General features: G+C 37.0%; 2 protein-coding genes and 1 long non-coding RNA gene across 4 annotated transcripts in view; 2 read left to right on the plus strand and 1 right to left on the minus strand.

Moving 5' to 3' along the window:
• Window positions 1-24,512, minus strand: part of LOC138138849 (uncharacterized) — a 206,940-nt gene that overhangs the window by 161,826 nt on the left and 20,602 nt on the right. The window lies entirely within an intron of this gene.
• On the plus strand, window positions 1,404-3,132 carry LOC138139331 (gut-specific cysteine proteinase-like). The gene is made up of 4 exons (XM_069059569.1): window positions 1,404-1,873; window positions 1,922-2,131; window positions 2,464-2,692; window positions 2,753-3,132. The coding sequence occupies exons 1-4, from the start codon at window positions 1,538-1,540 to the stop codon at window positions 3,112-3,114; spliced, it is 1,137 nt and encodes a 378-aa protein (XP_068915670.1). The 5' UTR covers window positions 1,404-1,537; the 3' UTR covers window positions 3,115-3,132.
• LOC138139234 (cathepsin B-like cysteine proteinase 4) lies at window positions 9,170-12,221 on the plus strand. 2 transcript variants are annotated; one of them, XM_069059439.1, is made up of 5 exons: window positions 9,170-9,808; window positions 9,857-9,992; window positions 10,044-10,066; window positions 11,562-11,790; window positions 11,851-12,221. In XM_069059439.1, the coding sequence occupies exons 1-5, from the start codon at window positions 9,473-9,475 to the stop codon at window positions 12,201-12,203; spliced, it is 1,077 nt and encodes a 358-aa protein (XP_068915540.1). In that variant the 5' UTR covers window positions 9,170-9,472; the 3' UTR covers window positions 12,204-12,221. The 2 variants fall into 2 exon arrangements, with proteins under 2 accessions (XP_068915540.1, XP_068915539.1); XM_069059438.1 differs by having other exon boundaries at window positions 9,171-9,808; window positions 9,857-10,066.

The raw sequence follows: 24,512 nt of genomic DNA on the forward strand, positions 1-24,512 counted from the left end.
TATGCAACTCTAGAAGACAAACTGGACGTGTTTCTATCTGAGTCGGTCAACACCGGGCTACCGAACATCTGCCTATTGTTCTTCTTTTTCCGCATACAATTCATTCCAAACAAGTTTCAATATAACAATATACTCTTCCCAAAGTCATTCTATATTGTTCTCTAGTATTTTTCTTGCGAAAATAACGATTTCTAACTGGAAAATTTCAGTTCTTATAAATAAAAAATAAATTAATGAAATAAACAATGAGCGGCAATTTTTAACCTATAAAGGTTTTAATATGTTTTATTTATAACACATTAAAAAAATTTCGTTCAAATCCGAGCTCTTGCTACTGGTTCCGAAATAAAAACCTAACGTTACTCCACTAAAATGATAAATCAAAACTACCGCAAGGGCGTGTGCAGTTTATAATAATATTCAAAACATATTTGTGCTTTGGAACTTTTTTATTACCTATGTTGTTCCACCACAAGGTGGTTCAGCTGTCTGCCGAAGACGAGCTAAGGTGTTGAAAGACTGCACAGAGAACACAAATGCATGTGACGGAGGGTTGACCTAAACTAAAGCTTGGGAGTTTGGGATGAACGAGAGTGTCGTGTCTGGAAGACACGATTACAGTTCGAAGGAACTAAGACTTTTCGTAGTGGTTAGGGCTTGTGTGCAAAACCAAAAACTAATTTATGACTTTTAGCTCTTCCGACAATGGTCACAGCACGAATGGTTGCCATAGGATATGCACCAACAAAGACTACGGGACTGTCTACAACGAAGACAAACGTTTGGGATTCCTCCATTACAGATTACCGAACAGCGAGAAACAAATACAAATGGAGATGATGAGTCACGGTCCTGTTGCAGCAGTGATGACGGTATATAAAGACTTCTTCTTTTACAAAGAAGGTGAGTTGAAGCTTGAGTCTTGAAGGCTCGATGAATTGTGATTGGTTGAGGCGTGTACAAACATTTCGCCGATTAAGAAGTCGGTGCGCTGTCGTCAAGATAATGGGATGGGCTAAAAAAGAGAATGGCAAGCACTGGTTAGTGACAAACAGTTGGGCTAACGAGTGGGGGAACTTATGTTTTTTTTTTTTAAATCATGAGGGATACCGATCACTGTGGAATTGAGTGAGATGTGAGAGCAGGAAGAAACCCGTCAGAAATGAATCCTCGTGAATTTATAATGCAAGTTCTAAATCTAGATTTTCTGAATGTGAACAGCTACTTTTAAACTGCGTTTTGTTGATCCTTTTGAACATTGTTCTAATGTGAAGTGTATTGAGTCTTGTTCTAAATATATCAGTTTTTAGCCAAGAAATCATTGTTCTTATTATAAATCTCAATAACACAAGTGTTGCATTTATGTCACCTAGCCAACCGTTGTCAAGGAGATTTTATTTGTGTAACAACAAAGAAATGAAACAGTTGTAGGAAAAAATATTTCAATGGAATGTCACGACCACATTTCTATTTCTACTTCGAGTTAAAAAATTTAGGAATCCACCATTATTAATTTACCAGAATCCTAAATGAACCAATGAAGAATTTATGGATTACTCTTTTTATCACTGTCCTTGCTGTACAATCTGGTGTCGCAGTTTTTAACCCTCCTGATCAGTTTTGGCGCCACGTACAACACAATGACAAGTATTACGAATGGGACTCTGGGAAAGGCAAGGCCACCGACAAATTGTACGATTGTTTCCGGAAAAGAAAGCACGTCGAAGAACAAGACGACTTGCCCGTGCTGAAACACAAATTTGGATCACCACCAGACATTCCCAAATCGTATCACTCCTTCAACAAATGGCACGCTTGCAGAGATGTATTAAGGGACGATAGCGTAGACGAAGGAAGTTGCGACGCTAGCTGGGTAAAAAAAATCTCATTTAAAAGTGCAATTACGATTTGGTCCTTGTAGGCGATGATACCAGCTTCGATGTTGAGCGACAGATTGTGCATTGAGAGTAACGGATCCTTCACGACTCGTCTCTCTCCAGAAGATCTACTCGCGTGTTGTTCCGAATGTGCTACACAACAAAATGGTAGCGGTGGAGGTGTTGTGCAGAAAGTGTTCCAATTTTGGATGGAACAAGGCATTGTTTCAGGGGGACCTTACAATAAATCAGAAGTAAGACACAGCTAAATTGTTTCTTGTAGCTATTCTTCAAATAACGTGTCTTGGTATGCTGTAAGTTCTTCAAATATTCTTAGTTTCATTGTTTCTCATACTTCTAGTCCTTTATTTAAACTGAAGCGTCAAGGTTGAAGAGCAGCCACTTGTCAAATAGGTAAACCATAATTTCTATTTGACGATAGATTCATTGTCTACCTGGGACACGTTTTTGCGATTCTTCTACTTCCTACTTCTTCTTGTGTAGTGTCTTCATTTTTCTTCACAAACTTCTCTTAACCTTAATATTGTTTTGGCTGACACTAGATAATACTTTTTTGATAACGAAGGGCTGCATGCCGTACTCAAAATCTTCGTTTGTGGACCAGAAAAGTAGCAAGTGTGAGTTACGATGCACCAATCCAAAATTTCGCACTTCGTACAAAAGAGATAAACATTTCGGATCACTCTCGTACAGACTACCAAACGATGAATTACAGATACAGTTTGAAATTATTAAACATGGTCCTGTTGTGGCAGAAATAACGGTGTACGAAGACCTTCTCTATTATACCTGGGGTAAGATCAACAGTAACACCACTTTCAAAATGACATTAAGCAAATGATTGATTGCTTTAGGGACTTACGAACACGTTGTAGGGGAAAAAATTGGAACTGAAGTTGTTAAAATCGTCGGGTGGGACTCACGGGAAAGCGTAACCGCCCAAACTGATAATGACCGCGTAAACTACTGGACAGTAGTGACCAGTTGGGGCGATGAGTGGGGACGAGATGGAGTATTCGACATTGTCAGAGGTACGAATCAGTGCGGCATTGAATCGAAAGTAAGGGCAGGGAGGAGGTTTCCATGGCTGGACAAGGATGAATATTTGGAAATCCGAGCACCACCATCACCTAGATCAGCTGAGCGTAGATCATTGCTTGTCGCACCTATATGGTTCATCATTATGCCTGTTATAAACAGTGTTGTTTTAATATAACTGTGATTTTTCTCAAAATGTTTAATCTGGTGATGCAATAGTTTGCGTAAGTAAGCTCAACTGGTCAGTGGTCTTGGGCGCCGTAGCCCATGGCTGGAAAGGGAGGAGTCTGTGGACGAAGCTTGCCAAGGCCAAAGCCATCGAGTGGAATTGGACGCGATTGGTGGACGGGGATTTTCAAGCTCAGGGTAAATGGGTACGGTTCGTCGATGTCAGTACGGAGTCATTTTAGCAGGCTAGAAGCTAATTTTATTTTGGAAAAGAATCTTCACGAAACATAGATTTATACCTACTGGACTTATATCATACGGCGATACAAGTCCTAGACCGGTGCGAACAAGTTCTGAATTTGAAGTTCCAGGTCTAATAAGTTTACGTTGTGTTAGAAGTTCAGGTCTGGAGATCGATGTTCGGGTTAAAGCCAGAGAATTTGTAGAAGATCCAGGTCTGGTGGTTGATGGTCCGATTGCAGACGGAGAACGTGATATAGTCAAATTATTTAACATGTTCAAATAAAAATGTAAAGATAACAATAATAAAGATTTAGGATGGGGAACAGATGGTTATCTACCACCAAAGTTGCAGGTAGAGAATTTCGAAAATTCACTGTATTTATACAGGTGTCCTAGAACTCGCTCCCCAGAGAAAACTGACGAATACCGACCACGATCTAGATCCCAAGCTTACGTAACATCACGGCCTCCTAGATTCATAAGAGACGAGTCTCTTATTAATCTAGGAGGCCGTGCGTAACATAGTTGTGAGACGTCTAACATCCACCAATTCCAGAAAGAGAACTCCAGGTGTTAATGTGAATGCAATTGGTTGCTAACCGTATATTATCACACTGTCAGAATGACATTTCTGCCAAACTGTCAATATCAACATGTTAGGTTAAGACAGATGTCTTTCAAGATGTGACACTCACCATCGATCGTATAAATCTATTTTTATTTTTTTTAATAAAACAACTAATGGCGGTTCTGAAAACAACCTTGTTTATTCTAATGCAAGGAAGATTATCGTTAAAAAACGGGAGAAAATGTATAACATTAGCCAAAAGGGATTATGAAACGAAAAATAAATACAACTAGAGCAAGTGCTCAAAGTGGCCACCATTCATTTGCAAGTATAACCGTGCCCGTCGAAAAAGAATCAGATTAGAATTCGTAATCATTTCAGGAGTAATTATTGTACCCAAAGGTCCCTAAACGCGACCACTGAGTTATTCTTACCGGGAATTTCTCGAACTTGTCGGCTAAAGTCTGGTGATGAGCCGTCATGTTTAAACCAGCAAGTTAGCACAAAAAAGAAGTGGAATGTCTGTGTTCAAAAATTCTGCGTAAATGTCTCTCGTTAATCGTGCAGGAAATTCAAAGAGAGAAGTTAGCTGACATGTAAACTAATTTCTATTGAAGACATACCACACGATTCCCTAAAGGACCAGCCCACAAATTTATATAAAATCGTTGCTATTGAAAATAGAGCATGTGGATTTTCTTCATTTCCACATTCTCCGTAAATTATTATCAACATTTTCACATAATCCGCTGCAAAATACATGATGAAAGAGCACGGTTGACCACGACGGCGGTACTAAAGCGATTTGAATGAAATTTGGCACTGACGTTTCTCAAAAGTTTCATAGCCGGTCAGTTTATTGAAAACGTAATAAAATATGCAACCTAGCAATAATTACGGGAAATAGACCTGGATGGCTTAAAACGCTTTAACTGGTCGAATTAAAATGTTCTTCTCTTGAATACGATTCAAGATAGAAAAATTTTCCTTTGGGATTATTTATTTGTCCTTATGAAGATTTCTCCTCTTTTCTCTGGAGAGCGAGTTCTGGGACACCTGTGTATAGTTCTCCCAGAGCTGCAGCGATTTTATGGCAGGGCAATAGTAATTATTACGCCTGTTCATGCCGATAAGCGACATAAACAGACCCCTGTCAATCATCATTTTCGTTCTATACCTGCCAGTTTACAGGGTAGTACTTGGACGAATTTACGATTAGGGGTTGTACTTGTGGTTTAAACCTATTGTTGGTGTTGTTAACGTTTATGCAATGGTACCCTGCCATAAAATCACTGCAGCTCTGGGAGAACTATACCTGCTCCTTTTCGAGAACGACCTATCATAAATCTTTATTATCGTTATAATGTTGTTAAATAATTTGACTTAGGTCCGGTTGTATAAAACTTAGTTATAGTTGTCCGTTTTCTCTAAGGTTATATTGAGGCCGTAAAATTATCCCATTGTGTAAAAGTTGATATGTCTACAATAGGAAACATTTTGTGGTTGTAAACAGAAGGCAAACCCGGCTGGTTGTTTTGTTCAGAGTTTTTTTATTTATTGCAGGGGCGCGTAGCTTCTGAAACCCACACAAAAAAGCAGCTTGTTAGTAGGAGGTAACTACTTTTATGTCCGATCGGGCGATTTTTGCCTACTTATGGACTAGTTTTTAGGGCGTAATTCAGTATATTATAGCCCTGGGCTGTAATAGTATTTTACAGTAGAAGTCCGTTAGGATAGCCTTTACTGCCGAGCCAGAGATTTTGTGAGACGAGCTCGCAGAGCGAGTCGAATAATACTGGCGAGGCTGTAAAGGCCCTAACGGACGTGTATTGTACAATAGTTTTTGTAATATCTCTACGATTCGTTCACAATTATCTTTTTAAATACATTTTTTTCAACCGAATGAATAATAAGTGTGCAGAGGACGTCGTCATGTCAACCGTTGTTTGTGAAAAAAAATTGTTTCAATGTTGTTTGTCAGATTTGTTCAACGCTTAACTTTCCGTTGAAAATAAGTGAATGAAATCAATAAAAAATCGCAATCAAGATATTCCCGATGTCCGGAAGTGAGGTCATCGTTATTGCCTGCAAAATCGCGCTTGTGTTAGTGAAGCTTCATCTTAGATCTTGTCTCCATTTGCTGCTGTTTGTCAGATTTGTTCAACACTTAACTTTCCGTTGAAAATAAACGACTAAAATGAATAAAAAATCGCGATCAAGATATTCCCGATGGCCGCAGAGCAAGTGAAGTCATCGTTATTCCCTGCAAAATCGCGCTTGTGTTAGTGTTAAAATTTTGAAGCATCATCTTCGATCTCATCTACATCTGCTAGTGGCATACGGATTTCGATTAATTCAAGGTGTGTCCCATAACATTAAGCATTAATTATTGTACCAATTGTAAAAAAATTGAAAAATAAAGTTTAGATCTACGTTGCTATAGTTATTTAGTCATTCATAACGGCCGCTCCCGCTCATAACGGACACCTATAACGGACTCCGGCCGTTATGAGGTTGTTTACATGGTGACAAACAGTCCGGAAAGCCACCTTTAACAACTAGATATTACAAAAAAGTTTTTTTTGTTCGACACTGTCAGAATTTGAGAATTTTCTCCTGTGTGAACGGATTTTGATAAATTTGACAACTTGTCAAAACGAAATGTCAAGCTAATTTTAACAATTTTCAGCCATTTGGAGCCTTTGGGGGGGGCTCGTCGAACAAAAAAACGTTGTATTCAACTCGTTCTTGTGTAATTTGCGCTTTTTTGGCACTCGTGGACCTTTAAAACTCTCGTTTCACTCGAGTTTTAAACTGGCCCACTCATGCCAAAAAAAAGCCCAAATTACACACGAACTCGTTAAATAAATAACTATTATGGCCCTTGTTTATGCCGTTACTACAGTAATAACAATAACTGGCTTATTCCACCTTCCTGATTTTTGTGTCGTTATTTTGAAATTGAATCTACCTAAATTATTATAAAATTCAAAACTTCGACCGGACAAAAAATTTTGTATGTACCACGGGCATAATTAGCGTTTGTGACCCTAGCGTGTTATGGCCGCGGGCCACAATCTCCTTCATTACGCCCTTAATACATAAATAACTATTACGGCCCCAATGTAACCTTAGAGAAAACGGACAACTATAACATCGTGTCAGCTAACAACGCGTCAAGTCGGAAATCCGTCGATTTGATTGGCTGATTCAAATAAAATGTTAAATATCCTCCAATCAGATCGCTTGACAATGTGTTAACTTTAACAACGACTTGACATCGCTTTATGCAACCGGACCTTAGTAAGTCAGAATTCACATTTAGGTATTTTGTCCGGACTATACTGTAGGGTTAAAATTGGACAATATGGACCCTGAGCGTCCATAATTGAAATTTCTGCAGAACCTACTCGTACACTCATGCTTTTTTTTAATGAGAATCGCCCTCAAATGTCACATGATTTATATTGACAAATCACAACTCCGAATTATTTGAATAGCAACCAATCACAATTTAATTAAGCGGAAATTTTCCCTAGGGAAAATTTCCGATATAATTTACCTAGGGAAAAGTTTTTTTGGGCGATTCTCTTCCGAATATACCTCGGGGCAGATATATATCGCCAGAATTTTTTTCTTGCAGTCCAACACTCGTGTTTGTCGCTCAAAATTACCCTCGGGCTGGCACCCTCGTGTAATTTTCTTGCTACAAACACTCGTGTGTCAGGACTGCTCGAAAAAATGTCCGGCAATATATCTGTCCCTTGGTATATTATAGATGAAAAGAGGCATAAAAAAACTCGTGAATATCACAAACAAACATGTTTACGCTAAACATAAAATAGATATTTATGCATCAAGGGAATTACATAGGTCATAACGACAGAGGGCAACGAGTACTATCCCGAGGGTCCCTTTAGGGCCCGAGGGGAAGTAACGTTGCCCGAGGTCGTTACTGACTTTGTAATTCACGCGATTCATAATACCTATATTTTATTTCATACTAATAAAATTAAATAAAAAAAAAATTGTTGAGGTTAAATTGAGCGAACTGTCATGTAATGTCATGGCATGTCAGACGAAAAAAGTGCGACATCAAAATCATGTTTAGGCACAATCGTGAGTACTAACAGCACTTTAACGGACAAATTGTTCAATTTTAGCAATGCGGGAAACAATTTTAGTGGTAAATTCAAGAATTCTCGCTGTATTTTTGTTGAATTCTTCTGATATTACATTGAAGGGAATTAAGAATTTTTATTTTTCACTTTAGTATAATTGCATGATAAATCCTAGGATACGAAATACGTAAACATGTCCATAACAACCGGGGAATAAAACAGGGCGTAATAAGAATAAGCGGGCGTAATGAATTCGTAACGCCCTCATCAATTCATAACTGCAAAGATGCCAATTTTTTTTTTAAAGAACACGTATAGTGAAAATAAAATCTTGTATGCACCACGGCGTCACCGAATGATTACGCCCATCGAACGATATCCATCTCTCGGGCTAAAGCCCTCGAACTGGATTCATCGTTCTCCGGGCGTAATCATCGTTGTAACGCCCTTGGTGCATAAATAGCTAATAATTCCCTAGTATAATTCCCAAGGGAGTTATGACTATCATAATGGTTACCGTATCTAAGGTATTACTGACATATAATGAATCAGTATGGAATAAAATAAATGTTAAAATCATACCTACTAGAAACGAAAGTACCCGTACTTCAATCCTACTTCGTACTTCGTACTTCGATCTTGTCTACATTTGCTGCTGTTTGTCAGATTTGGTCAACACTTAACTTTCCGTTGAAAATAAACGACTGAAATCAATAAAAAGTCGCGATCAAGATATTCCCGATGTCTCGATGGCCGCAGAGCAAGTGAGGTCATCGTTATTCCCTGCAAAATCGCGCTTGTGTTGGTGTTAAAATTCTGAAGCATCGTCTTCGATGTCGTCTACATCTGCTAGTGGCATACGGATTTCGATTAATTCAAGGTGTGTCCCATAACATTAAACATTAATTATTGTACCCATTGTAAAAAAGTTGAAAAATAAAGTTTAGATCTACGAGGTATCGTGATCTACGAGTACGTTGCTCTAGTTATTTAATCATTTAGAATATAATTCACGTGTCACATGGTACATTTTTGATTAACTTTATTGGTTAAAATACAGAAACAAAGACGCAGAAGAGGCTATCAAATCGATGATAATTTTATCACTACATGTTGACTCTCGCCTGTTTTTAATAAATAAAATTGATTAATGTCAAAGTGACAGAAAGTTTCAATGAACGCGTCGAAGTCAGAAAATAGTGCTGTTAACCAGAAAACGTTTCAACCAGTAGTGCAGTAGATCACCATCGATGGGGAGATGCTAGCGAGGAAGAGACACTATAGACACTATAGACCCTCTGACTATCTAGCAAGTCGTGAATGAAACAGTTGTAAGAAAAAATATTTCAATGTCACAACCGCATTTCTACTTCTACTTCGAGTTAAAAAAATTAGAAATCCACCATTATTAATTTGTTAGAATTCTAATTGAAGCAATGAAGAATTTATGGATTATTCTTTTTGTCACTGTCCTTGCTGTACAATCTAGTGTCGCAGTTTTTAACCCTCCTGAAGATTTTTGGGGCCACGTAAAACACAATGACAAGTATTACGAATGGGTGTCCAGGAAAAGCGAGGCCACCGACAAATTGTACGATCGTTTTCGGAAAAGAAAGCACCCCGAGGAAGTAGACGACTTTCCCGTGCTGAAACACAAACTTGAATCACTACCAGACATTCCCAAATCGTTTCACTACTTCGATAAATGGCCCACTTGCGTTCGTGCATTCATCAAGGATGACGTAAATGTAGGAAGTTGCGACGCAAGCTGGGTAAAAAAAATCTCATTCAGAAGTGCAATTATGATTTGGTCCTTGTAGGCGATGATACCAGCTTCGATATTGAGCGACAGATTGTGCATTGAGAGTAACGGATCTGAGACGAGTCGTCTCTCTGCAGAAGATCTACTCGCGTGTTGTCCCGAATGTGTTACACAACAAAATGGTTGCGGAGGAGGTGTTGTGCAGAAAGTGTTCGAGTTTTGGATGGTGCAAGGCATTGTTTCAGGTGGAGCTTACAATAAATTAGAAGTAAGACACAGCTAAATTATTTCTTGTAGCTACTTTTCAAATAACGTATCTTGGTAGGTATGTTGTACGTTCTCCAAATATTCTTATTTTCATTGATTCTCATACTTCCTGTCCTTTATTTAAACTGAAACGTCAAGGTTAGGAAACGGCAATTTTTAAAATAGGTAAACCATCAGCGACTAATAAATTTCTATTTAAGTTGATCCGTTTTCTAAAGTCCTTTTTTTTAAACAATTATCAATGTCAACATTCCCTCAAAGACCAGACTGTACCACCCTAAAACCTTTCATTTCGGAACAGGCGCACTGGCACTCGAATTCCCGTCTGATTTATTTCTTGTTATAACGTAATAGGTACAAGAATTTCCGTCAAACAACGTATGAATCAAGTTATAACACAAAAATGGTTTTTACTTCAGAACATAAAAGATTCATCATTGAATCTTACTTTCGTAATAGTGCTTTCAATAACGGAGATTTTTTTCTGACAGGAATTCGAATCTAGAATTTGGGGTACATTTTGCACTTGACGGGAATTCGTGTGCGTGACGTCCAAACCCCGGTATAAAATATTATACTGATGGGAACTCGTGTGCACCGTTCGGAACATCTGTATCGTAAAATCTCCCTAGATCAGGTTATCTCAATAATTTTCTAAAGTCAGAAAACTTTCAGATGTAAGCAAATTTTCTTGAAACCACAAGAAATAAAGACAATAATGGACACTGAAAAATACAACCGAATATATTCAGTAGCGCAAGCGGCTTTACATCAAAATGGCTGACAAACAATTGACATTTAATTTTGCCAAACCAATAAATAACCATCAAATACCTAGTGGCTCCTGGCCATGGAGGTAGTATTGACAGGAGGGAGCATTCCCTATACCGTCAATGCTTTAGATGCGGTATCAGTCGGCCACTCTCTAGTACCACTTTATGACTCTTCTCAAACTACGCGCAAGCGTTAGCGTTGGTCCACTGCTCGGATCTTTTCAGTGGCGTGCTCAACAAGGGTAATTTAGGCATTTCAGCTATTTCACTTTCGGCTTTACGTATGAGTGGTTTTGGTGTGGATTTTCTCCGTATTTGGGTGTTGTTTTATTGTTTTTGTTGTTATTGTTAAACTTTTTGTAATTCGGAAGAATTGCAAAGAGAGTGAAAAATCCCAATTTTACAACGCCACTGAAAAGGCACATGAGGCGCTCTGCATTTAGTACCACTTTATGGCAGTACGCATTTACGCGGTATTTCCGCTTTTTTCAAATAGTGCTCCCTCCTGTCAATACTACCTCTATGCTCCTGGCTCATACCAACATGAAAACACTTTGACAATTGTTTTAAAGAAAAAATGAACTCATGAATACCTGGAGCACGTTTTTGCGAATGTTCTGCTTCTTACTTCTTCTTGTGTAGTGTCTTCATCTTTCTTCAAGAACTTCCCTTAACCTTAATATTGTTTTGGCCGACACTAGATAATACTTTTTGATAACGAAGGGCTGCATGCCGTACTCAAAATCTTCGTTTGTGGACCAGAAAAGTAGCCAGTGTGAGATACAATGCACCAATCCCAACTTTGGCACTTCGTACATAGCAGATAAACATTTCGGATCGCTCTCGTACAGACTACCAAACGATGAATTACAGATACAGGTTGAAATTATAAAACATGGTCCTGTTGTGGCAGAAATTACGGTATACGAAGACTATCTATATTATAGCGAAGGTAAGATCAACAGTAACACCACTTTCAAAATGACATTTAGCAAAAAATTGATTGCTTTAGGGATTTACGAACACGTTGTAGGGGAAAAAATTGGAACTGATGTTGTTAAAATCATCGGGTGGTACTCAGATGAAAGCGTAACCGCTAAAACCTCTGATGACCGTGTAAATTACTGGATCGTAGTGACCAGTTGGGGTGATGAGTGGGGAGTAGAAGGATCATCCAAATTTCTCAGAGGTACGAATCAATGCGGCATTGAATCCAAAGTAAGGGCAGGGAGGATGTCTCCACGGCTGGACAAGAATGAATATTTCGATATCCGAGTACCTAGATCAGCTGAGCGTAGATCATTGTTTGTCGCACCTATATGGTTCATCATCATGTCTCTTATAAACAGTATTGTTTTAATATAACTGCAATTTTTCTCAAAATGTTTAATCTGGTGACGCAATAGTTTCCGTAAGTAAGCTCAACTGGTCAGTGGTCTTGGGCGCCGTAGCCCATGGCTGGAAAGGGAGGAGTCTGTGGACGAAACTTGCCAAGGTCAAAGCCATCGAATGGGATTGGACGCAATTGGTGGACAGGGCCGTTCAAGTTCAGGGAAAATGGGTGCAGATCCTCGAGGTCAGTAGGCGGAGTCATGTTAGCAGGCTACAAGCTATTTTTATTTTAGAAAAGAATCTAGTCCTAGACCAGTGGGAACAAGTTCTGAATTTGAAGGTTCAGGTCTTGGTTCACGTTCTGTTAAAAGTTCAGGTCTGGAGATCGATGTTCGGGTTAAAGCCAGAGAATTTGTAGGAGATCCAAGTCTGGTGGTTGAGGGTCGGATTGTAGACAGAGAACCCGTTAGAGGTCGTTTCAACGAGAGGTACATAGGCGTGGCTAACAAGATGAGCAAGACGTAAGGGTAGGGCGACCCAAAATCGAGTGTAGTGGCGTAGGCCAGTTTTATTTTTGTTCTTACTTTCACAACACAGAAAATATCAGATTTTCACAACTGAGATTAAAAGTCGGTGGGGGAACTCTGCTCGGACAAAATACTTCAGTGTTCAGTGGCGTAGCAAAACCGGTCACAGCAGAGAATAGCGGTCACAGTAACAATCAGCTGATTGGAAATCTGTTAAACACCCCTATTTTACGAAAGATGGACTCGTCCGACTATTTTCCGTCTATGCTCACCCCCACCAACTGCCATATCTCATCCCGGCCTTACTTTAATAAAAAAAATATACAGGTGTTCCAGAACTCGCGGATCAAACTTGGAGTGCGTTTTCCTTGGTGATAACTGAAAGTAATAGTGTTTAAAAAAAGTACAGGGTAAAGGTAATATCATCAGTCAAGGCAGTTACGTCATCACCCTGGAATAGTACATTGTTGCAAAATTTCCAAACAAGAGTTGGACGTGTTAAAGTAAGGTTAAGCGTAGCCAACGTTAAATAACTAGCCGTGCTGAGAAAAAGGCAACGTCGCAATCGTTCAGACTGGCGGACCGGGTGAACCGCCGAACATCGAACGCCTAACAAACATAAAGGCGCGTTTTTACACGTTCTCAATAAATTGACATTGTTTATTAGATGATTATTAGTATTACAACAATTCCCATCTTACCCCCATGGAGGATGATATCTAATTTTACACTGTCCAGCAGTAGCGGCTCGTAACAAAATCAGAAGGGGGAGCAAACTTTTTTTTACAGACAGAATAGATATTTATAACAAAGGTGCTGTGCTACATACTTTTCCTCATCACCGTAGAGGTAGAGTGCAAGATGCGTTTTTTTACTGTGGTTTCCCCAGTAGGCCTAATCCACAATAAGAAAAATTCTTCGTAATAAGTAACTAAATAACTTGTGGAGATAATTCTAAAAACTTTTACTTGAAGACATTCATTAATATACATTTTTGTCTCAATATTTAAAGAATTATTAAAATTCAATGTAAAAAAATATATACTTACCAAATTCAACAATTTTATGTTTCCAACCAATCAAATTAAGTTCGATTGAAAATGTTGTTATTAAATCATTAAAATTGTTTATTATATCTGCTTTCATAAAATTCTCTACTTCATCGTTTTGCCTTTTAGAAATTGTTTCACCCCTAAACTCTGGATCAGTTCTCTCTTTAATTGCTGGCTTTGATAGATAAGACGCTAAATTTGGAAACACGCCCTTAGGAACAGCCGCATCTTTTAGTCTGGGGCTTTTTAAAAGCAATTGTTTACAGTTTCCATCAGGTTGCAAATGTTTATCATATAAAATCATATCATCAGAACTAAAATGTAATTGACAGACCACACTTTAAGGCAGTTGCCCAGTGGTTGGCCAAGCAATGGTAAAGCGCGCTAAACGGATAATTATTTTTCCACAGTTTTATGTTTGAAGCTATGATGACTATATTTTTTGTTAAACATTAACGTATCTCACCGGGCTACTGTCTCAGTTTTTTGAAAAATCGCTTCATTCTTTTAAAAAAAATTAATAACGTTTTTCAGTAATTCTAATTATTTTTGCTCAATTTTTTATTTAGAGACTATTTAAAAAGTGCATTGGATTCAGAAGAACGTATCTCATGGGGCTACTGTCTCAGTTTTTGGAAAAACAAATTAGATTGGAAGCAAAAAAATAAACAAAAGCCTCAACAAAACACGTAAAATTCGGTTATTAGGCAGTCCACTATACTTCTCAACTACCTGCAGCCCCTGGAGGTCGTAAACTCGGGTTGTTGGGAAGATACTTGCACTGGGCTCACGGGAACACCTCGGGGCAGGCCCGGCGTGCCGCGATGGTCAACTTATGAATCCCATTTTTAAAATATACCTGAAAGGAGATGGCCGGATTGCCGCGGTGCGGTATCATAACCTTTTTATCTTTTTAACAAAGTAAACCAATCACTAATTCTAATAATAGCGAGTAATTAAAATACCTAATACCTACATATAACACTTTTTTTAATCGAGCACCAATTATACAGGTATCCAAAAAAAAAAGACGAGTCCATAGCTCCCTTATTTATCGGACGATTTTAATTATCTATACACCAAATTAATTTGTTGTGAGTAGGCTACAAAATGGCCTACTAAATTCACGTAAAGCCCTAACGACTTCAAGGTTAAACTGTCAAATATTTTTTGTCTTTTTCACTTTTCAATATCAAATTTGATGTATAAAAATAAAACAGCCCGTTAGGTGTTGCTTAGTGACACTTTCCGGCTCTGATATTGTTATTATAAATTACTTACCGGACTCAAATTGATGATGCAATTGAACATCTACCGGATAGTATGAAATAAAAATTTAAACTATGTACCGGGTGTCCCATCACTTATGACAAGCACGAAAATGACTTTAAAACTAAATTATATTTATACGAAAGTATTATACTTAGATGCATAAATACTGTTCACCGCCACAAAAATTGGGTATTACTTTTTTGTTAAAATTAATTACCTAGGTACAGCAGTCAAAAAACTATCACTTTAAAAATTAAATTTTGTTCGATGCAGTTCAAATTTGATACACGTTATGAAACCATAATACATAGAGAAATAAAATCCGTGATTAGAATTTAATGAAAATGTTTTGATGTAAAGATATTTGGTTTATTTAATTTGGGGCGTTTTACTTTATGAAAATGGATTGAAAAAAATTAAATTAAGAAACCTAAGTTAAAATAGGTATAATTATTATTAACCTAAAAACTATATAATCTCAGAATGTGACACTCAAAATGCAATGACAAAACGGAAAATATTTATCCCAATTATACATTCATAAAGTTTTCTGTTCCCATCCATTCCAATATCGAACCCGGTATCGGTCGTTTGGGCCAAACTACCTGCGTCTAGTAACGTCGAGTAAACGGCCAAGCTGTAGGTAATTAGTTGTTCTCAGTAACGATTGAATATAGAATATTAAAACCCCTACTAATTTATACAGAAACTATAATTTTCTCCAATAAATGTCTAAATGATTCTGACAGAGTTCTAAGTATTTTTCTGCAATTGGAGAAAAGTTGTAAGTATGTATTATCCGATAACAGGTTTTTTTTAATGGAAATGATTTGTGCATACAGGTAATGAAAACGGGCGCTATTGTAATCCTACCTTTCTTACGCTAAATAATCCCTAGGATTAGGAAAATAAGATTCAATCTCTGAACTCTGAAGTTATGGTCCAATTTTTACCCTTTTGGGATGACGTCACGATTTCCTTTCTCGCTTTCTCTTTATTCAAACAACAGTAACAAACAAACAAATGCGATGCGTTTATTTATTATTGATTACTTGTGGTTATTTTATGCTCTTGTCAATTTGACATTTTTTTATTTTTCACTTATTAGTTATTACATTGATTACAATCGTAAACTTTCGAAGCAATTGTCAACAAAATTGAAATTTGATAGTTATTTTTGATCAATCCAAATTTATTTCTGATCCTAGAGTCCAATTATTACCCATTTGCGATGACGTCATTATTTAGTAACTTCACGTATGTTTGAGCTAGGATCAGAAACTAATTTGAATTGATCATAAATAACTATAAGGTTAGATTGTAGTCGCAAGCCATACCCATGTTATGAAATTTTCTGACAACTGCTTCGAAAGATTACGTTTGTAATCAATGTAATAAGTGAAAGAAATTAAAAATTGTCAAATTGACAGGAACATAAAATAACCACAAAGTAACCAGCAATAAATAAACATACTACATATTCCGGACAAAAAATGTTGTCCACCTTTTTCCTATCATTTCACAAAAATTTGGTGTAGTTTAAGCTTTATTGTCATTATGATTGACGTTTGCAAATTAAAATTTGAAATTTATGACTGTCACCCATAAAAACATAAATTATAGACATAATTTGATTGACACATGTCAACATGTGAAGCGAGGTTATTCGTTCCTAAAGGTCGCTTTATAGCATATGTGAGTGGAATGACAGTGGACGAAATTTTTTGTCCGCCATTGCACCGCTATTTTGTTTTTTACCCTTTCTGTCGTTTCAATAGAGAGAAAGCGAGGAAGGAAATCGTGACGTCATCACAAATGGGTAAAAACTGGACTCTAATAACTATTTTTGCGTTAAAATTTGATTAATAGTGTCAGTTGTTTGACGTTTATTAGCTATACTCAATTTTATATAAATGTGCATCTAAGCAAGCCATGAAAATCTGATTTTCTGTTGGTAGTAAAGCTAAAGCTAGTGACTTTAACTTTCAAAGTTGCTTGCTCTGCGCGAACCCGATTTGACTAATTTTTTAGTTTTTGTCCATTTTAACATTGCTGATTTCAAAAGCAATGTTACGTCTTTTTACTGATTAAATTAAGGTAATTCTTATTTGTTTTTGTCTTTGTATTTTTACCAAGTAAAGATTTATTGGACATGACCTTCATAAATGTGACTTTTGTAATGTAACTAAATTAAAGGTGCTTTTACAAATGCACAGCTCACTTGATGAACATTTATATGAAATCTGACACTGTCAAAGTCATAGCCTTTACATTTGTATTAACCATTGTCCGTTATTTTCTTCAAAAGAATTTTCTGCAAGTAAGATTCAGCCACTAAAGTGCACAGATAAATACATCCAAACTACAAGAAATAAGAAAATCTAAAATTTGCCAACAAATTTGTTCACAATACGAAGATTTAATGCTCTTGTAAAATGCTAATTTTATGACTGACGGGTCTCGAGAGGGTACCTGCTGCAGTGTTTGACCGATCCAAGAATTCTGAATACTTCTGCAACTTGAACTACACCTCGCCCAAAAGTTTTATTACTGTGCAACAGCCTTAAGCTGAAGTTTTTTCAAGGGATTGCTTTTAACCATGCTTGTTTGCGCTCTACATTTTTAGGAAATTTGAAAACACTTACACCGCGATTGTTTTGTGCATTTCTTAAAGACGAGTCGTAATTACTTTTACAGCCTGTTACACAATACCTACTAGGCATGTTTGAATAATATTTAAATTTTAAATACCTGTTAGAAGTTAGAACCAACGATATTTCGTTTAACACACAAAAGTTAGGTTAGGTTTGTCTCGGTTTAACTTCCACCAAGTTGACGGCTTTAATTCCTGAAGAAAATGCCACAATTTATTTCACAACCTCTATACTAAATTCCCTTCAACATTTAAACAATTTGGTAGCTTAAAATTTTGGAAATAAACACAGTTTTCTGAAGTTAAAACGTTAAGATCACTGTGTACACAAATGCAAATCTGCACAAACTGACTCGGTCCTAGGTCTGCGAGCATTGTTGCCAAATTTACTTGAGCACGGCTCTACTTCATTTAACGTTGGCTACGGGTTAAGTTAGGTACTGTCGATTTCTATCAAAGCACAACAGAACTCGAGAATTGTGAATTACGTCGGTACAACAAGATGTCCCACTTTATGGGAATGTTAGAATTATGATGTCAATAAACAACCTTTTTTGTCAAATTATATAAGTAAAGTTGACTCAAGTTGCAAAAAACCACTTTACATTTGCAACAGCACTTTTATGGCATTAGTCATTTGAAAATACTTTTTTTGTTCGACACTGTCAGAATTTGAGAATTTTCTCCTATGTGAACGGATTTTGATAAATGTCACAACTTGTCAAGCTAATTTTAAAGATTTTTAGCGATTTGGAGCCTTTAAGGGGGTCGTCGAACAAAAAAACGTTGTATTCAACTCGTTCGTGTATAAATTGGGCCTTTTTTGGCACGCGTGGGCCATTTTAAAACGCGAGTGAAACGAGCGTTTTAAAGGCCTACACAAACTCGTCAAATAATAGTATATTATGATACAAGTTTATAAGGAAGCCTTTAAAGCACGCGCGACGAGTTTAAGAGCACGACGCGTAGCGGAGTGCTTTTAACGTCGCAAGTGTTTTAAAGGCCCTTATAAACGTGTATCATACGCTATTTTTTATTATACCTGGACTACAATCTGAAAATTATAATAAAAAAAGTAAATTGAAATACCTTTTTCGAAGTAATCTGTGTCATTAATCGTTGATATAGAAATGATCAATTGTTGTTTTTTCGTTACTATCATAAATTTTCTATAAATGTTTATTTATCATTGTTCAAAATGTAGGTGAATTTGTTGTTACCTAAGCAACCTTTAAAGCTCGGCGTGCTTAAATCGCCTGTTTTCGCACGCTCAGGCGTGCTTAAAACGGCGATTGTGATGCAGGTATAATAAAAACTACTATTAAACTGTTTATATGGAAAATATTCAACCCAAACTATGATTTTCTGATCCCTTTGTGCCTTTATTTGGTTCAAAAATATGAAAAAAATGCTGTTGCAAATGACAAGTGGTTTTTTGCAACTTGAGTCCACTATACCTATGCATATGAAAAAGAACCAAAGATTAACACAAAAAAGTTTAATCAGAATGGCTGCTACTTAAATGTTCTTCGTCTGAAGAATCTGAATCTTCATTGAGATTAACAATAATCGGAGAAGTATCCGTTAAATCAAAATGCACTTCTCTTTCCCACCATCGATGTATTTCTTCTTCAGTATGCCGTACTGTGTTTGCCCAAATTTGGGGAGTTACAGTTGCCAAACTTTCTTTCCACAAGGATATCGAGTTTTCCACAGACCGACCATCTCTACCAACATGTTTATTATAGTAACATTTTGCAATTCCCCAGACATTTTCAATTGCATTGAATATACAATGATATGGTAGAAGTCGAAGAACTTCAAACTTGCCACGGCGAAGTTCAAAGAAAATCTGTTTGGCATCACAACTGAGCTGCCTGTGAGCAAAATTTCTGATGGACAGCACTCTGTGGCTGGTGATAGCTCTAATAAGTGACTTTCTTCCAATCAGTGTGATAAAATAATATACACTTTATCAATATTTTATCAAAATGTACGTGGCTTAACACCAAATTGGTGCAATTTTATAATGCTGTATCTGTTCTTGATGTTGACGTGGTTGCTGTGACGGAAACATGGTTAAAAGACGATGTATTATCTACCGAATTGTTTTCCTCTGATTATATTGTGTTCAGAAAGGATCGTAATTTTAGTAGAACTTTTCAGTCCAGAGGTGGTGGTGTTGCTCTAGCTGTTAGATCTACATTGTCAGTGAAGCTGATGGATGTAGATTTAGCCTTTGATAATCTTCCGGAAATTGATTTCATTTGTGTTAAGGTTCAACTCCACTATCTATATTTGTCTTGTATATATTCCTCCTGGTCTGGCTTTGCATAGATACCTATCATGAATTTTCTTATGCTTTCCTTTCCTTGCGGTTTTTGCATGGTTCTAAAATAATTTTCTTAGGTGATTTTAATGTCACTGAATACATTACCTTTTTGAATTTAGATCAACTTCGGGGTAATGCAGTTCCGATTTTTCATATTTTAAGTGAGTTATCTATTCAGCAGCATAACTCTATTACTAATGATAATGATCGGCTACTCGATTTGGTTCTGTCGAATTTACATTGTAGTGTGACCAGGGGTGAGGAGGGTCTTGTCCCTGGGGATCCTCATCATCCATCTCTTTTGGTATCCATTGGCGTTAGAATCAAGATCATTTGTGGTGTTGATGATGGTGATAATTTTAATTTTAGGGCAATTGATATGGAGATGGTGCGTAACGAACTTCTTCTTATAGATTGGTCTTTTCTTGAGAGCTATGAGGATGTAGATTTGGCATGTCATGGTTTCTACAATAAGTTATTTGAGCTGTTTGACTTAATTGTTCCAAAGAAAAAAAAAAGTAGGCATAATTATCCACCTTGGTTTTCGTATGAGCTTATTAAGAAAATTAAGTTGAAACACAGAATATTGAAGAAATTTAGGGTGTCTGGCAAACTGTGTGATCTGGAGAGATATAGAATGTTACGTCGAGATATTAAAGGTGACATTAAAAGACAGTATGATCAATACGTTGCTAAAGCTGAGGCTCACATAAAGAGAGATCCTAATAAGTTCTGGCAGTTCGTCAAATTCAAACAGAACGGTACCGGTATTCCTCTTAATATGACTTTTTCGGGAGCGGAAGTTTCTGGCGCTGATGAGATTACGGGAGCTTTTGCTAATTATTTTGAGAGTCTGCTTATTGTGAAAAAGCTTCAGTCATAGAGTCATCTGTTGAAGAATGGAGTACATCTTGCAATTTCTTCTTAAATGCTGTTAACGAACAAGATGTTTTGAATGCAATATCCAAACTTAAGTTGAAATTCACAGCTGGTCCTGATATGATCCCATCATTTCTAATCCGTGAATGTGTTGAGGCTTTCGTTTCTCCTTTGGTAGTGATTTTCAACTTGTGTTTGAAGACTAATGCGTTTCCTGCAATTTGGAAAACTGCAAGGGTTGTGCCGGTTTTTAAAAAGGGTGATCGCAGTTGTATTGAAAATTATCGGCCTGTTTCGATCTGTAGCAATTTTTCTAAAGTATTTGAATTCATAATATCAGATACCTTGTCTTTTTATTTTAAAAGTTATATCTCAGAGTCACAACATGGCTTTGCGAGAGGTAAGTCAACGATATCCAAAATATGTACTTTCACACAGTATGTAGCTAATTCAATGGATCTGGGCCTCCAAACTGATATATATTGATTTTTCAAAAGCTTTTGATAGGCTGGACCATGAAATCCTTGTCAGAGAGCAAGAGACATTGGGTTGCTCTTCTGACTTTGTAAATTTTTTGTATTCTTACCTGAGTGGTCGTAAACAGTTTGTTAGCGTTCATGGACACCGTTCTAATGTTTTTGGTTGCTCCTCTGGTGTGCCTCAAGGATCTGTGTTGGGACCGCTTCTCTTCAATATTTTTATTAATGACATAATTGAGGATCTTTCAGTATCCTGTTTGCTGTACGCAGATGATATGAAGATTTTTACGTCTATTAAAGAATTTGGTGATTGTGTCAGGTTGCAGGATAATATTGATTTAATGTCCACTTGGTGCATACGAAATAGCCTTCAGTTAAATATAACCAAATGTGTTGTAATGTCTCTTAGTAATAAAAAACAAAAGATTGAATTTGATTATAATATTGATGGTGCTGTTTTGGAGAGACCTGAATTGGTTTCTGACTTGGGAGTGCTGTTTGATAATAAGCTGTCTTTTACAGGCCACATCAACTCTGTTATAAAAAATTCCTGGAAGACCTATGGCTATATTATTAGGAATACCAGAGATTTCTCTAATATCTCCACATTAATACACTTATTTCAATCATTTGTCAGAAGTAAACTTGAATATGCGTCGATTGTTTGGTTTCCTCATCATGCTGTTCACATTGCTAGTATTGAACATTTGCAGCGTAGACTCTTAAAATACTTGTGTTTCAGAGAGGATGGACGCTATCCTCCTATTTGATATTCACAGACCTTTTTATTAGAACGTTTCTCGTTTAAAACTTTATCTGAACGCAATAAATTAATGAATTTATTATTCTTGTACAAAATCCTTCATAACTTGATTGACTGCTGTTCTCTGCTCAGTCAGATTAATTTTTGTGTTGGTAAGCATTCTATTACTACTCGTAGTAAAAACTTATTCTATTTATCAACTCCAAGAACGGATTTTCTTAAATTTTCTCCTTTGAACAATATGCTCAATATTTCCAACTCTGTCGGTGATCTCGTTGATCTGTTCTCCTGTAGCATTGAAGAGTTAAAATCGTTGGATTTGTCGGATATTTAATTTGTATAGGTCGAATTATACGTGCTCTTTAATTGGGATTTTCCTGTTGAGCATGAAATTAATAATAATAATAATAATAATAACTCTATTCCGACCCAGGGCGAAATTAAAAAAAAAATAGAAAAAAAAGGCTATATTCTGTCTCGTGATTCGGAAGTCACGTTAAGCCATTGGTCCCGGTCTATTGAGTTGGTCATCATGCCCCTCATAGATTTGTAAACCAGTCCTAGACTGTGTAACAAATTTTTTTTTTTTACTCTATGCCCTGCTTGCAGCGCCAGGTTATCCACTATGTAAGATTTTGGTGGTTTCACTTTTTCCAGCAATTGTGGTTTTAGACTCTTTGGCTCAAATGCAATATTTCTTTCACGCAACCAGTTTTGAATTTCAGCCTTCTTTGAATTTGATGTAGGTGATTTGTTTTCGGTGTCACAATGGTATGAAGCATTGTCCATTATAATAACTGAAGGTGCTTTTAAACTTGGTAATAATTGATTTTGAAACCAGAGGAAAAAATTATGTTTATTCATTTCACCGTGATAATCAGAGTTTTTCGTTGACGATGAAAAAATAAGTTCCGCCCCTTTGATAAAACCATCGCTGTTACCTGCATGAACAATTATGTATCTAAAATTATAAACTTTTAATATTTTCTTTATAAGGATTTCAAATAACAAACCTTTTTCCTTCGACTTTAGTTTTTCGTACACTTTTTACGTTGTTATCTTGCCATGATTTACTTATGGTTCCATCTTGAAATATCCACGTTTCATCCATAAAAACAAAATTAAATAATTCCTCCTCTTTCAAATCAATAAAAGAACGTAAAAAATTAATTCTTTTCTAAAAACAATATGGCTCATTTCCATAAGTCCACGGCGTAAATTGTCTTTTTTCCACTGGAAGCCTATGTTGTTTAATATTCTCCAAAGCGATTGTCTACTTCCTTAAAAAATATATTTTTCTTGTAGTCGTACTAATAAAGTGTCGAGAGTAATGTGCTTTTCTGTAATGAAATAAATAACTAATTTTACAAAATAATTACATCAAGCTTACTTTCTTTATACATATCATATATCTGATTCCGAATCTCTGCTTGTATAGTTTCATCCACTGCCGTGACAGGTTTTCTTCGCGGACGCGTTTTTTTCGGACTTGTCTGAGGGAATCCACATCTTCTGGTGGTTGAAATGCGGTTTACGCTAGATAAACTTAGCTGTAAAGCATTTGCCACCCGCTAAACATGGATAATAAGTTAATAAACGACAAAATGGGTATTGTTACGATTTAAATCGCCGCGCGATTGTAAATCTTCGCGATTTTTCTAGAATGTTCTAGAATCCATCGCGACGGAAACGTACTCGGACTTCCGCCGAAAAATCTGCGCACAGAGGGGGTGGAAGCTATAAATCGGGGGAACCAGAGACAGAACGAGGATTTTTCACGACCTTTTGCCGGTGGTGTTGTCAGTGCCTGGGGAGAGTCAAGGGGACAGTGATCGAGTGAATTTGCAGGGCCGACGAGACGACGTAGTGGAGTTCACGAGGGCCGTTGGAGACGATTCGTCTAAGTACCACCGCCCACATCGCCTAGCGGATCACGGACTTCACTACGGAAGGTTCCAGACCGAACGCTTTTGCGGATCAGGATCTCGTCGAGTTCTGTCAGTCCAGGTCGTCCCCGGACTCACCGGAAGGTGCCGGATCTACCCACCAGCAAGTCCGGAGCAGTGGTGACACCCCAATTTTTACAGGCCGTAGCTTCTCAAAGTTTTCGGTTGTATTTTGTCACTCCGTCGAACTAATTGAGCGTTTGTATTTAACTATAGTCAAATTTCCATTGTCACTCATTATTTCGACGGGTGAAAAGTTCCATCAAATTCATTTATTTGTATATCGCGTTTAGGATTTATAATTTGTTCCACTGTTAAAGTTGCAGTTTTGTTATAAGACGCGTCATTTCAGTAATCGTACAAACTTAAGAAAAAATTTCCTTATCAAGTCCGTCGGGTTTTTATATTCACGAACGATTATCAATCCGTGAGTGACCTC

The sequence above is a fragment of the Tenebrio molitor genome, chromosome 9 (assembly GCF_963966145.1).
Source record: "Tenebrio molitor chromosome 9, icTenMoli1.1, whole genome shotgun sequence".
Taxonomy (NCBI): domain Eukaryota; kingdom Metazoa; phylum Arthropoda; class Insecta; order Coleoptera; family Tenebrionidae; genus Tenebrio; species Tenebrio molitor.

Bases quoted from the DNA above. Each gene is read 5' to 3' on its own strand.
- LOC138139234 (XM_069059438.1), top strand. From the start codon at position 9,473: ATGAAGAATTTATGGATTATTCTTTTTGTCACTGTCCTTGCTGTACAA. The intron at 9,809-9,856 runs GTAAAAAAAATC...TGGTCCTTGTAG, and splicing joins GAAGTTGCGACGCAAGCTGG to GCGATGATACCAGCTTCGAT. The intron at 10,067-11,561 runs GTAAGACACAGC...TTGATAACGAAG, and splicing joins GAGCTTACAATAAATTAGAA to GGCTGCATGCCGTACTCAAA.
- LOC138139331 (XM_069059569.1), top strand. From the start codon at position 1,538: ATGAAGAATTTATGGATTACTCTTTTTATCACTGTCCTTGCTGTACAA. The intron at 2,132-2,463 runs GTAAGACACAGC...TTGATAACGAAG, and splicing joins GACCTTACAATAAATCAGAA to GGCTGCATGCCGTACTCAAA. The intron at 2,693-2,752 runs GTAAGATCAACA...TGATTGCTTTAG, and splicing joins CCTTCTCTATTATACCTGGG to GGACTTACGAACACGTTGTA.